Source organism: Cynocephalus volans, chromosome 3 (assembly GCF_027409185.1).
Source record: "Cynocephalus volans isolate mCynVol1 chromosome 3, mCynVol1.pri, whole genome shotgun sequence".
NCBI lineage: Eukaryota > Metazoa > Chordata > Mammalia > Dermoptera > Cynocephalidae > Cynocephalus > Cynocephalus volans.
In genome coordinates, this window is record NC_084462.1 from 43,579,445 (window position 1) to 43,591,669 (window position 12,225).

At 41.8% G+C, this 12,225-nt stretch overlaps 1 protein-coding gene across 1 annotated transcript in view; it reads left to right on the forward strand.

Moving 5' to 3' along the window:
* The window catches only part of ADAMTS17 (ADAM metallopeptidase with thrombospondin type 1 motif 17), a 316,365-nt gene that overhangs the window by 66,116 nt on the left and 238,024 nt on the right, over positions 1–12,225 (forward strand). Inside the window, exons 5-6 of the mRNA XM_063091528.1 lie at positions 10,270–10,353; positions 11,037–11,194. Of these exons, the coding sequence (XP_062947598.1) occupies positions 10,270–10,353; positions 11,037–11,194 (242 nt within the window). The remainder of the gene's footprint in view (positions 1–10,269; positions 10,354–11,036; positions 11,195–12,225) is intronic.

Genomic DNA, 12,225 nt, shown 5'->3' on the forward strand with positions numbered 1-12,225 from the left:
AGCCTTATGTATAAGACCCAAGACTATAAGACTCCTAAAATAAAACATAGGGGAAACACTTCAGGAAGTAGGACTGGGTAAAGATTTTATGAATAAGACCTGAAAAACACAGACAACAAAAGAAAAAGTAAACAAATGGAATTATATCAAACTAAAAAGCTTCTGCACATCAAACGAACGTTAACAGAGCGAATAAACAAGCTAAGAATGGAGGAAAATATTCACAAATTATGCATCCAACAAGGGATTAATACAGAGAGTATATGAGGAACTCAAACAACTTAACAGTAAAAAAACAAGTAACCAATTAAAAAATGGGCAAAGGAGCTGAATAGACATTTCTCACAGGAAGATATACAAATGGCCAACAAGTATGTGAAAAAATGCCCAACATCATTAAGCATCAGGGAAATCAAAACCACATTGAGCTGTCATCTCATGCTAGTTAGACTGGCCAGTATTAGAAAGACAGAGAATAACATATGCTGGGAAGGAGGTGGAGAAAGGAGAATGCTTCTACACCATAAGTGGGACTGTAAATTAGTGCTGCCATTATGGACAACAGTATTGGAGGTTCCTCAAACAACTACAGATAGAACTGCCAGAAGATCCAGAAATCCCACTGAGGGGTATATCCCCAAAGGAATGGAAATTATCATGTTGAAGGTATATATGCACTCCTATGTTGATTGCAACTATATTTGTAATAGCTTAGAGTTGGAGCCAACTTAAATATCCATCAATGGATGTCTGGATAAGGAAAAATGTGGTCTATATAGACAATGGAATATTACTGTGCCATAAAAAGGAATGAAATTCTGCCATTTGCAGCAACATGGATGAACTTAGAGAAAATGATGTTAATGTTAAGTGAAATAAGCCAGGTACAGAAAGAGAAATACCACATGTCCTCACTCATAAGTGGGAGGTGAAAAAAAGAAAGAAAAAATAAAGATACAACAATCACAATGATTGCTTGAACGTTCAAAAGGAGAGGAATGGAACCAAGGCCTCCAGAGGTGGGGAAGAGGAGGGGGAGGGTGGGTTAGGGAGAAATTGGTAAAGGGCCACAAAAAATGTTTACGTTGTGTAATGATAAAATAAAACAAACAAACAAACAAACAAAAAACTAAAGGAGATTAATAACAGAAGGAAAAGAGGAAAATTCCCAAATTTGTGGAAATTAAACAACACACTCTTAAACAACTAGTGGGTCAAAGAAGAAATCACAAGAGAAATTAGAAAGTAATTAGAAACAAATGAATACAAAAACGCAGTGTACCAAACTTTAGTGCTAAGGGGGGAAAGGTATAGCTGTAAATGGCTTACATTAAAAAAGAAGAAAGATCTGAAACCATGAACATAACTTTAGAACTTGAGGAACTAGAAGAAGAACAAACTAAATCCAAAACTAGCTAAAGGAATGAAATAATAAAGATTAGAACAGAGATGAATGAATAGAAAAACAATACAGGAAATGAATGAAACCAAGTCTGTTCTTTGAAAAGATTGACAAAATTGACAAACTTTTAGCCAGATTGACTAATAAAAAAAGATTCAAGGTTTAGGAAAATTTCTGATTTTGCTAAAATCAAAAATGAAACTGGAGGCATTACCCATTCTACAGAAATAAAAAAGATTAGAAGAGAGTACTGTGAACCATTGTATGGCAACAGTTGGATAACACAGATGAAAGAAACACAAAACCTGCCAGGACTGCATCACAAAGAAATAGAAAAGCTGAGGAGACTCATGACTAGTAAAGCAATTGAATCAGTAATCAAAATCTCCCAACAACGAAAAGCCCTGGACGGCATGGCTTCACTGGTGAATTCTAGCAGATATTTTTAAAAAGAGCTAACACCAAATCTTCCTCACAGTTTTCTCAAAAAGTGAAGAGAAGAGAGTGCTTCCTAATTCATTCTTTGGAGCCAGCGTTTCCTGATACCAAAGCCAGATAAGGAAAAGAATAAAAAACAACAGTCTTTTATGAACAAGAAAAAAATGTTTTATGAATATTGATGCAAAAATTCTCAACAAGATACTAGCAAACCAAATTCAATAGCATATTAAAAGAATTATACACCATGACCAAGTGGGATTTATTCCTGGGTGCAAGAATAGTTCAACATATGCAAATCAACAATTGTGATACACCACACTAACAAAAGGAAGGAAAAAACCCACATGATCATCTCAATTGATGCAGAAAAGTAATTTGACAAAATTGAACACCTTTTCATGATAAAAAATACTCAAGAATAGAAGAAAACTACCATAACATTATAAAAGTCATGTATGAAAAAATCACAGCTAATATTGCACTCAGTGGTGACAGAAAACTTTCTCTCTAAAATTAGGAACAAGGTAAAGATGCCTGCTTTTGCCACTTTTATTCAACATAGTATTGGAAGTGCTAGCAGAGCATTTAGGCAAGTAAAAGAAATAAAAGGCATTCAAGTAGGAAAGGAAGATGTAAAATGACCTCGGTTCACAGATGTTATGATCTTGCATGTAGAAAACCCTAAAGATCACACACACACAAACCATTGGAGCTGATCAACTAATTCAGCAAAGCAACAGCATAAAAAACCAACACACACGAATGAATTGCATTTCTGTTTACTAACAGTGAACAATCTGAAAAGGAAATTAAGAAAATGGTTTCATTTTCATAGCATCAAGAAGAATAAAACACTTGGGAATTAGCATGTAAAAGTCTTGTACACAGAAAACTATAAAACATTGATGAAATTAGACACAAATGGAACATCAACATGTTAATGGGTTGGAAGACTTATTTTAAGATATCAGTACTACCGAAAGCAACCTACAGATTTAATGTAATTTCTGTCAAAATCCCAATGACTTTTTTCCCTTAGAAATAGAGAAATCCATCCTAAAATTAATATTTTAGGACCCTGATAGCCAAAACCATCTTTAAAAAGAACAAAGTTAGGGAACTCACACTTCCTGATTTCAAAATTTACTACTAATTTACTACAAATCAAAATGCTTTACTAGCATAAAGATAAACCTATTGACCAATGGAATAAAATGGAGCTCAGAAATTAACACTCACATTTATGATGAAATTATTTTTGACAAGAATGTCAAGACCATTCAATGGAGAAGTGATAGTCTTTTCACGAACTGGTTCTGGGAAAACTGGATATCTCCATGCAGAAGAATGAAGTTGGACCCTTGTCTCACACCGTATTCAAAAATTAACTCAAAATGTATCCAAGTCCCAAATGTAAGAGCTAAAACTATAAAACTCTTAGAAGAAAACATAGAGGAGAAGTTTCATGACATTTGATCTGGCAATGATTTCTTGGATATAACACCAAAGCACAGGCAACAAAGGAAAATACAGGAAAATTGAACTGTCGACATTAAAAACTTTTTTGAATCAACAAAATAAAAAGGCAGCCCACAGAGTGGGAGAAAATATTTCCGAATACATATCCCATAATATTCAGAGTATATAGAGAACTAAAACTCAACAACAACAACAAAATTTAAAAATGGGCAGTGGACTTGACTAGACATTTCTGCCACAAAGATATACAAATATCCACTGCATACATGAGAAGATGCAGAGCAGCAATAATCATTAGGGAAATGCAAATCAAAACCACGAGATACCAATTCACACACATTAGGATGATGAGAAATGGGACCACTTGTGCGCTGTTTGTGGGAATATAACATGGTACAGCTGCTGTGGAAAACAGTATGATTCCTGAAAAAACAAAACAGAATCAGCATATGATCCAGCAATTCCATTTTTGGATAAACACCCCAAAGAATTGAAAGCAGGGACACAAACAGATATTTGTATACCCATTTTCATAGCAGCATGATTCACAATAGCCAGAAGATGGAAGCAACCCAAGTGTCCATCAACAGATTAATGGATAAACAAAATGCAACACACACACACACACACACACACACACACACACACACACACACACACACACACACATACACAGACACACACACACAAAATGAAATAATTATTCAGCCTTAAAAAGGAGGAAAAGGAGGAAAATTCTGACATATGCTACAATATGATGGACCTTGAGGAAATTATGCTAAGTGAAATAAGCCAGTCACAAAAGGATAACTACTGTACGATTCCACTTATATGAGGTACCTAGAATAGTAAATTCATAGAGAGAGAAAGGGGCTGGGGGAGAGAGGAGAACTTAGTGTTTAATGAGTACAGAGTTTCAGTTTTGCAAGATGAAAAAGTCTGGGGATGGGTAGTGGTGATGGTTGTATAACAGCCCCCAAGGCAGGAGGGCAGTACAGGGTAGAGGAGATGGAACAAGCATGGTTGGAAAGGGCTGCACCAAGAGCACACCTGGCTGCTACAAAGGGCTGTGCAACTGCACCCTGCTGAAGCAGACTCTAGAGTCACAGGAGTGCTGCGGAGAGAGCAGAACCACTCTGGTCATTTCCAAGGACTTGTGAAGCATGGGAGAGGTATCAAAGAAAACTGGCATCATGCAAAGTGGTCTTGTTTTCAAACAGGAAAGAAAGTAGTTTTATACACCCTAGAGCAGTGAGCTTGGCGCCTGTATTCATCAGGGGATTTGATTGCAAGCAACAGAAACTGGATCTGGGCTAACTGAAGTAGAAAAGGAATCATCTTTTTGGTGGAGGTATAGAGGAAGGTGTGCAGAATCAAAAGGACAGCTGGGTCACCAGGCTTAGAATTTGAGGGAAGATTCAGGGAGAGGGGACTCAGGGAGCACAGGCCGTAGGAGGGATGGAGGCCTAGGTCAGGCCGGGACCTAGATGCTGATGGCAATTGCTGGGTTCCTGATGCTGCTTCTCTGTTGTGGTAACATGTCCCAGCTGCCCGTGACCCTTCCTCCAGGAATCAAAGCCCTAGGAGAAATCTCGGCTGCTCCAGGGCTGTTACGACAGAGTGAGTCTCCACGCCCTTTGTTTCTGTAGTAGGAGTAGGTCCCTCTCTTTCTGTAGAGCTCACACAGTGGGAGAAGTTTTCCCCAACGAAAATAGCAGTAGATGCTGTTTGACACCCGCCCCCACAAAAAAATAAATAAAAGTAAAAAAATCGTTCATCAGTCAATCAAAACCCCAGTAAAGTGTCTAGCTACTACAAAAGGCTAGAGTATAAGAGGTTCACTCCTGTGACATATGACCCGGTAATTCCATTCCTGGGTATATCAGAAACTAATTGAAAGTAGGGACTTAAAGAGATATTAGTACATGCATGTTTATAGCAGCATTATTCACAATAGCCGAGGGGTGGAAGCAACCCAAGTATCCACTGATGAATTAATGGCTAAACAAAAAGTGATCTATACAAACAATGGAATATTATTCAGCCTTAAAAAGGAAGGAAATTCTGACACATGCTACATGGATGAACCTTGAGGACATCATGCTAAGTGAAATAAGCCAGACACAAAAGGACAAATACTGTGTGATTCCACTTATATGAGGTTCCTAGAGTCATCATATTCATAGAGACAGAAAGTAGAATGGTGGTCACTGGGGCTGGGAGAGGGGGGAATAGGGAGTTGTTGTTTAATGGGGACAAAGTTTCAGATTTGCAAGGTGAAGAGTTTTGGAGATTGGGCACACAACAACATGAATGTGCTTAACACTACTGAACTGTGCACTTAAAAATGGTTAAGATGGTAAATTTCATGTAATATGCATTTTACCACAAAAATGGAAGAGTGGCCCTGATTCCATTCAGCACTGAATGTGTGCTGAGGACTCTTCTATACTCTTCTGGGTAAAGAGGGACCATGACAGGTCTTATTCTCTTGGAGCCCACGTAGTGGGAGTGACAGACAGTATTCAACACACAACTCTGGGAGAAGGAGATCCAGAGAGTGATAACCACTGTGCAGAGAACCACGTGAGCGCGAGTGACTGAGGCGGCTGTGGCACCTCTGTGAGGAGTGACCTTCCACTTAGAGGGAGTCAGTCTGGTATTTGGGAAACACAAAAAGAGGTGGTTCTTGGTAGGAGATCAGGAGGCTGGGGTGGGAGTGCAGTGAGAGGTGGGCAGGTCGACCTTGCAGGCGAGTACCCCAGGGGGTAGAGAATGGGCTTCTTTCAGTGTGCCATGGGAAGCCACTGCATGGGCCTACGCAGAAGAGTGCAGTGCGCTGGTTTGCCTTTTAATAGCTCCTCCTGCCTGCCTCTTATCTCATGAATGGAGTCCTGCTCCAGCTCTGTGTCCCCAGCAAGCCGCTCATCAGTGCAGGTACATGTGGAGGCAGAAGCCTGCCCCAGGCCGGGTATGTGAGCTGGCAGCAGCTGCAGAGCAGTGCTCAGCTGGGCTGCTGTCTCTCCACATGTGCTGTGGTGCCTCCTTACATCCGCAGCTTGATGCCCTTTGGTTGCGGCAGTTCTGACACAGGAGCAGGAATATTTTAAAGAACAAACTGCAGATGGAATCAGGTGGTACTGATATCAAAAGTCCCGGGTTTGGGCAGCGAAAGTGGAAAACGGGGCCGTTTGACAGAGCTTTGGTTGTTCTTAGCTTCCCTAACAACCATGGAGGGGCATGAAAAACCTGAGATGTTCCGGGCAAGTTCTGCTTGGAGGAAAAATGACATGTTTCACTCAATTACCATGTGAAGTGGACAACAAGCCTTTCTCTGGCGACCAACAGAACTAGCGTATGTTAGAGCACTCAGTGGTCCTCACGCTGCGGTGCGAGCCAGAAGCCTCGGGGACTTGTTCACACAGATGACCAGGCACACCCCAGGGTGTCTGACTCAGTGGTTTGGTGTGGGCTGCAGAATGTGCATTTCCAGTGAGTGCCCAGGTAATGTCGATGCTGCTGCTTTGGCTTTGGGGACCCCACTCGGAGGCACTGTGCTAGAGAATGTAGCCCTCTCCTGTGTGGGAGTCTGAATGTTGGTGTATATGATCTGAGCATGACAGCCACAGGTCTCTGTCATTCTTGGGGAGGTCCTGGGTTATGCAGGTAAGTGGTACCTTGTGCAAACCCTGCCTGGCATGGCTAGCAGCTCCTCCCCACGTGCCTCCAGCACCGGCTCGTTTTCTGGTCCCTGCCTTTCCCTCTCTATGTCCCCAAGTCGCCCAGCCGGGAGAGCCGCAGTGTGCTGTTGGCAGTGGGTCCATCTGGCTCGACCCCCAGGCTGCCAAGGAAAAGTGACAAATGCAGCCAGGGCTCTGAGCACTTACTGGGACACAGCCAGGGCTGGACACCAGAGACAGAATTTCCAGACGATTGGCTGTGCTGTTCCATGCCCAGCCAGGTGTCTCCCTAAACATCATGTGGCCGTTGCTCCAAACCTTCTCCTGAGCATGAATTTCCATGGGAAAAAAAGAAGGGGAGACTTTGCTACATGTCTCTGAGGCTTGCACCTTGTGTTTTGCAGCTGTCATTGGATTTTTGTTTGGCTTGTCTGGCATGGCACAGGGCCTCAAGGGAGATGCTGTGCATCTGCCCTGCATTCTGCTGAACTTTGTTGAAATGTGGTTGGCACTGGGCAGGTGGCGAAGTGCTTAGCTGTGGTCACGCTCCTATACCTGTTCTCCTGAACATGAGCACCCTTGTTACACTTCAAGAGGAAGTACTTTCCTAGAGGCTTACAGAGAATGTTAGAGCACAAAGCTTTAAAAAAATTTTTTTTCAATGTAGTAAAATACATATAATGTGAAATTTACCATTACTTTCAAAATTAGCCATTTTGAAGTGTATAGTTCAGTATCGTTAAGTATATTTACATTGTTATCGACCAGTCTTTACAACTTTTCATCTTGCAAAACTGAAACTCTATGCCCATTAAACAACTACTCCCTATTTCCCTCTCTTCCCAGTTCCTGGAGTATGAAACTTTTTACCTCCCTCCCTTTCACATCATGCGTGTGCGTTCCAAGGTTCCAAGGGAAACATCTGAACTTTGATGTAATGGTCTTTGGGATGCACATGGTCCTGAACTGTCATCAGCCCAGCAAGGAGAAGATGGGTGATTCTAACAAGAGAGCTTATTCCTGTGGTCTTGTTCTTCCTGACACCTGCTTTGCTCCATGCAGGTCTTTCCTCTTCTTTCATGTGGCATGTCAGAAAACCACTGAGGATTGCTTTACCATGTTATTTCTTTAAACCTACGGAATTCTTTAATGTCTTTGGTTTTGGCTGGTGTAGACCTTGCAGGTGGTACTTAAATTGTATCCTGAAATGAAATGCGGTGTGATTTGAATTTTCATCCTCATAACTTCAGTTTTCATTCTTCCTGAATTTCATGTTTTGAACTAAAGTATACCAGTTTAGGCCCAATCTTAATACTGAATATTTCCAAAAATACTTGAATTACAGCCATGGATGTGTGTTGAAATATCAAAGCAAGGAAAAGGTTATGTGCCTTCTTCTCTTCCCCCAGGCTCGGGGGTAGGTAATAAACACCATCTGTGGATGGTCCAGTATGAAAAAATGACTGCTAGTTTGTTCTTGAGAAAAGGAAGCTTCAGGAAAAAAACCAAAACATGAGAACAGAACAACTGAATGTGTTCTACTTTTTCTTGTGGGAAATAATATTAAGTTACACAAAGATAGATTTTATTTAACTTTAATGACAGTTTTCAAAGAGTAAAATCCAAGCAGTGACACAGCTAATTCCTTTGTCACACAGATGCTGAGGCTCTGTGCGTGCTTGGTGTTGTCTGTAGGCCAAGTGAAATGTCGTTGACCAGCTCCACTTGGCCTGAATTGACCCTGGCTATGCTGTTGCAGTGGTCATCACTTCCTGCGGCTGCTGATGTATTGACAGTGTGAACACAGCACCCCCCGGAGAATGTTGTAATGCTCCTGCTGGGAGATTCTCCCTTCTAGATCATGAGAAAAAACCAAGTAGAATACTCACAAGGTTCTCACCCCTGTTCCCTCCATACCTTGCACCGCCTACCTCCTCTATCACCTCCCCTACCGTACCTCCACCTCCCTGCATCCTGCTTTCTCCACAATAAGGGAGAGGACCTCAAGAGTCATAATGACCTGGGGACCCTCAAATCCAGTGGGCATTTTCCCAGCTGTGTCAGCTTTGATTCCTTTGCCTTATTTGAGGTTTTCTTCCTCTTCCTCTTGAAACACTTTCTTTTGACTTCTTGATGTTGAGGTTCTTATAATTAAGTTCTGCCAACAAGAGGTACGCAACTGAGAAGGATGTATCCTTTTCTGTTACTTAAATTTATTTCAATGACAAACCTTGGTTAGAATGAGGGATTCAGGGAATAAAGAAGTATGGACGTTTTGGCTAGACGAGCCTGGGTGTGAATCAAATCATCGTTGACTGGCTGTGAGTCTTGAGTGGGTGGCTTTACCTCAAGGAGCCTGGTTCCCTCAGTTTCCCAGGTGGAGGTACTTACCGGGATGGGTTGCAGTGAGTCTGGCATGCAGCCGGCATCTCTCTTACCTGGAGCCTTCATACAGGTTCTCTTCAACCCTCTACACGAAAGCCTGGAGTGGGAGTTTTGAGTTTTCTGCCAGAATCATCCAACATCCATTTCTTTTTTTAAAGAATTACCTGTCTTACATGTTTTCTTAACCAACTAATTTCTGTATGTACACATGTGTGTGAGTCCAGAGTTTTCTATAATATATACTTTTCTCTTGGGGAATTCATTTTTAAGGGAGTTTTGGTCTCAGAAAGGTTTTTTTAATAAAATATGGGTTATGTTTCACACATATATGTGCTTTTCTTGTTCCAGTAAGACTTTATCTACAGATACTGAAATTTGAATTTCATGTAATTATTCTTCTTTCATTTTTTTTAGTACTAGAGGAACACAAACTGTATTTGTAATATTAATTTCTTAATTGATAATGATTTGTTATTAGTAGAATTTGTATTTTTGAACAGTTTTAGATTTCAGAAAAATCTGGCTGGTTAGCTCAGTTGGTGAGATCACGGTGTTTTAACCCCAGAAAGTTAAGGGTTCGGATCTCCATACCAACCAGCTGCCAAAAAAAGAGTTCAGAAAAATTGAGTGGATAGTACAGAGAACTCCCATACACAGTTTCCCCTATTATTAACATCCTGCATTATGATGGTACGTTTGCTGCAATTAATGGGCTAACATTGATATTGATACATCATTGTAAACTAAGGTTTATAATTTATTCAGATTTCCTTAGTTTTTAGCTAATATCTTTTCTCTGTTTCAAGTTCCCATCCATGATACCACTGTATTTTTTTTAAGTGTTGGTATTTATATCTTTATTTCTTTTTTCCCTCTTAACAGGTATACAATATGTTTCAGCACCAGAGCCTTGGAATTAAAGTTAACATTCAGGTTACCAAGCTTGTCCTGCTGCGACAACGTCCAGTAAGTCCCCATCCACACCTTTCAGAGCACACAGAAAAAAAATGTGACCAGTCTGGAAGCTTCCCAGTGGCTGAGTACTAAGGAGGGCTCCAGGTGGTTGTCATCTCATTTGTCCTTCCTGGCTTTGCAGACAGCAAGAGTGTGAGAACAGGGCAAGGACTGATACTGGAAGCATGATCTGTGCATAGTGGGCTGCTCATGCACATACCCCCTCCACTCCTGGAGGGTCTAGCACGTGGCTCTCACACATGTGCAAAGCTTGATGGTGAGGCCACTGGGATCACAGCTTCCCTTCTGGAGCTGTGCCCAAGCTTCCACCCCGATTTGGACTCACAGAAGTGTTTTCTCGTCTTTCAGTTGAGGGCCTTCCCACATGGCAGTGTCACCTGCAGAGTTGAGCAATAAACATGAGATCGGGGGAACGCTGCCTGGTTTGTATACTGCTCTATTTGCCGAAAAGAAGAGTGTTTTTCTTTAATAATAGTCTTCATTTGAACGGATAAATAAAGGCCCCCAGTGGTTTCTCCCCGGGTCTCTGCTGCATAGCCACTAGTGTTAGCCTTTTCTTTGGGGCACATCTCCATGAGAAGCTGTCTCCACCTTAATGTCCACACCATAGTCTGGGCATAAACTCTGGCTTTCCCAGGTGTTCACTTCTCTAACTTCCCTTTGACTACCTTTAGGCCAAGTTGTCCATCGGGCACCATGGCGAACGGTCCCTGGAGAGCTTCTGTCACTGGCAGAATGAGGAATACGGAGGAGCGCGGTACCTTGGCAACAATCAGGTTCCGGGAGGGAAGGACGATACACCCCCTGTGGATGCTGCTGTGTTTGTGACCAGGTAAGACTGGATTCAGCCTGGAGCTGACAGAAGGAAAAAGACATTTCCCCTTGGAGAGGAAATAGGGCATGTTGTTAGGGATTCAGGCTTGGAATTCAGACCTTGGGTCACCTGTCTGGGTTTTGGTTTCCTCATCAGTAAAGTGGGGATTAATGAGAGTGTCTGCCTCCAGGGTGGGGGCATTACATGAGCTGTTGCATGTGAAGCCCTCCTCGCAAAGTGCTGCCATCATTCTTTCTGTTACTAACATTATAAAAATACCAAAATCCTAGATAACCGGAGTCTTACAACTTGAAGAAAGGAACTGAGCTTCTTCACAGGCTATAGGACTGGACTTATACTTCTAGATTGAGAGGGAAGCTGGGGGCCATCAGTGGATAACAGAAACCAAAGGCAGCCTCCAAAGCAGCAAGGAGCAGCAAGGAGTGATGTTGTTTTAGTGTCCTAGGCTGCCACAACAAATTTCCACAAACTAGGTGGCTTAAAACAACAGAAAATTATTCCCTCGCAGTCCTGGAGCCTGGAAGTCCAAAATCAGGGTCCAAAATTGTCAGGGCTGTGCTCTCTCTGAATGCTCTAGGAGAGGATCCTTCCTTCCTTCTGCTTCTGGTGGTTGCTGGCAGTCCTTGGCTTGCCAGGATTTGTAGATGCATCGCTCCTGTCTCCTCCTTCGTCACATGGCGTTCTGGGTGCCTCTCTCTGTGTCCAAATTTCCAGTCACCAGTTATACCAGTCATTGGATTAGGGCACCCCTTAAAGCAGCATGACCACATCTTAACTTGATTACATCTGCGATGACCCTCTTTCCCAGTAAAGTCACATTCACAGGTACTGGAGGTTAAGACTTAACCATATCTTTTTGGAGGAACACAATTCAAACCACAGCAGATGTCAGTGTGGCTATTTCATTTTTTTCCCATGTCTCAAACCTCTCTGAGGAATACTGATTTTCTTTGGTTGCTTTACTTTAATAATGTAAATATTCACACCAAAATCCCCCTTTCGAAAATATGCAGAAATGTTTCTTAATA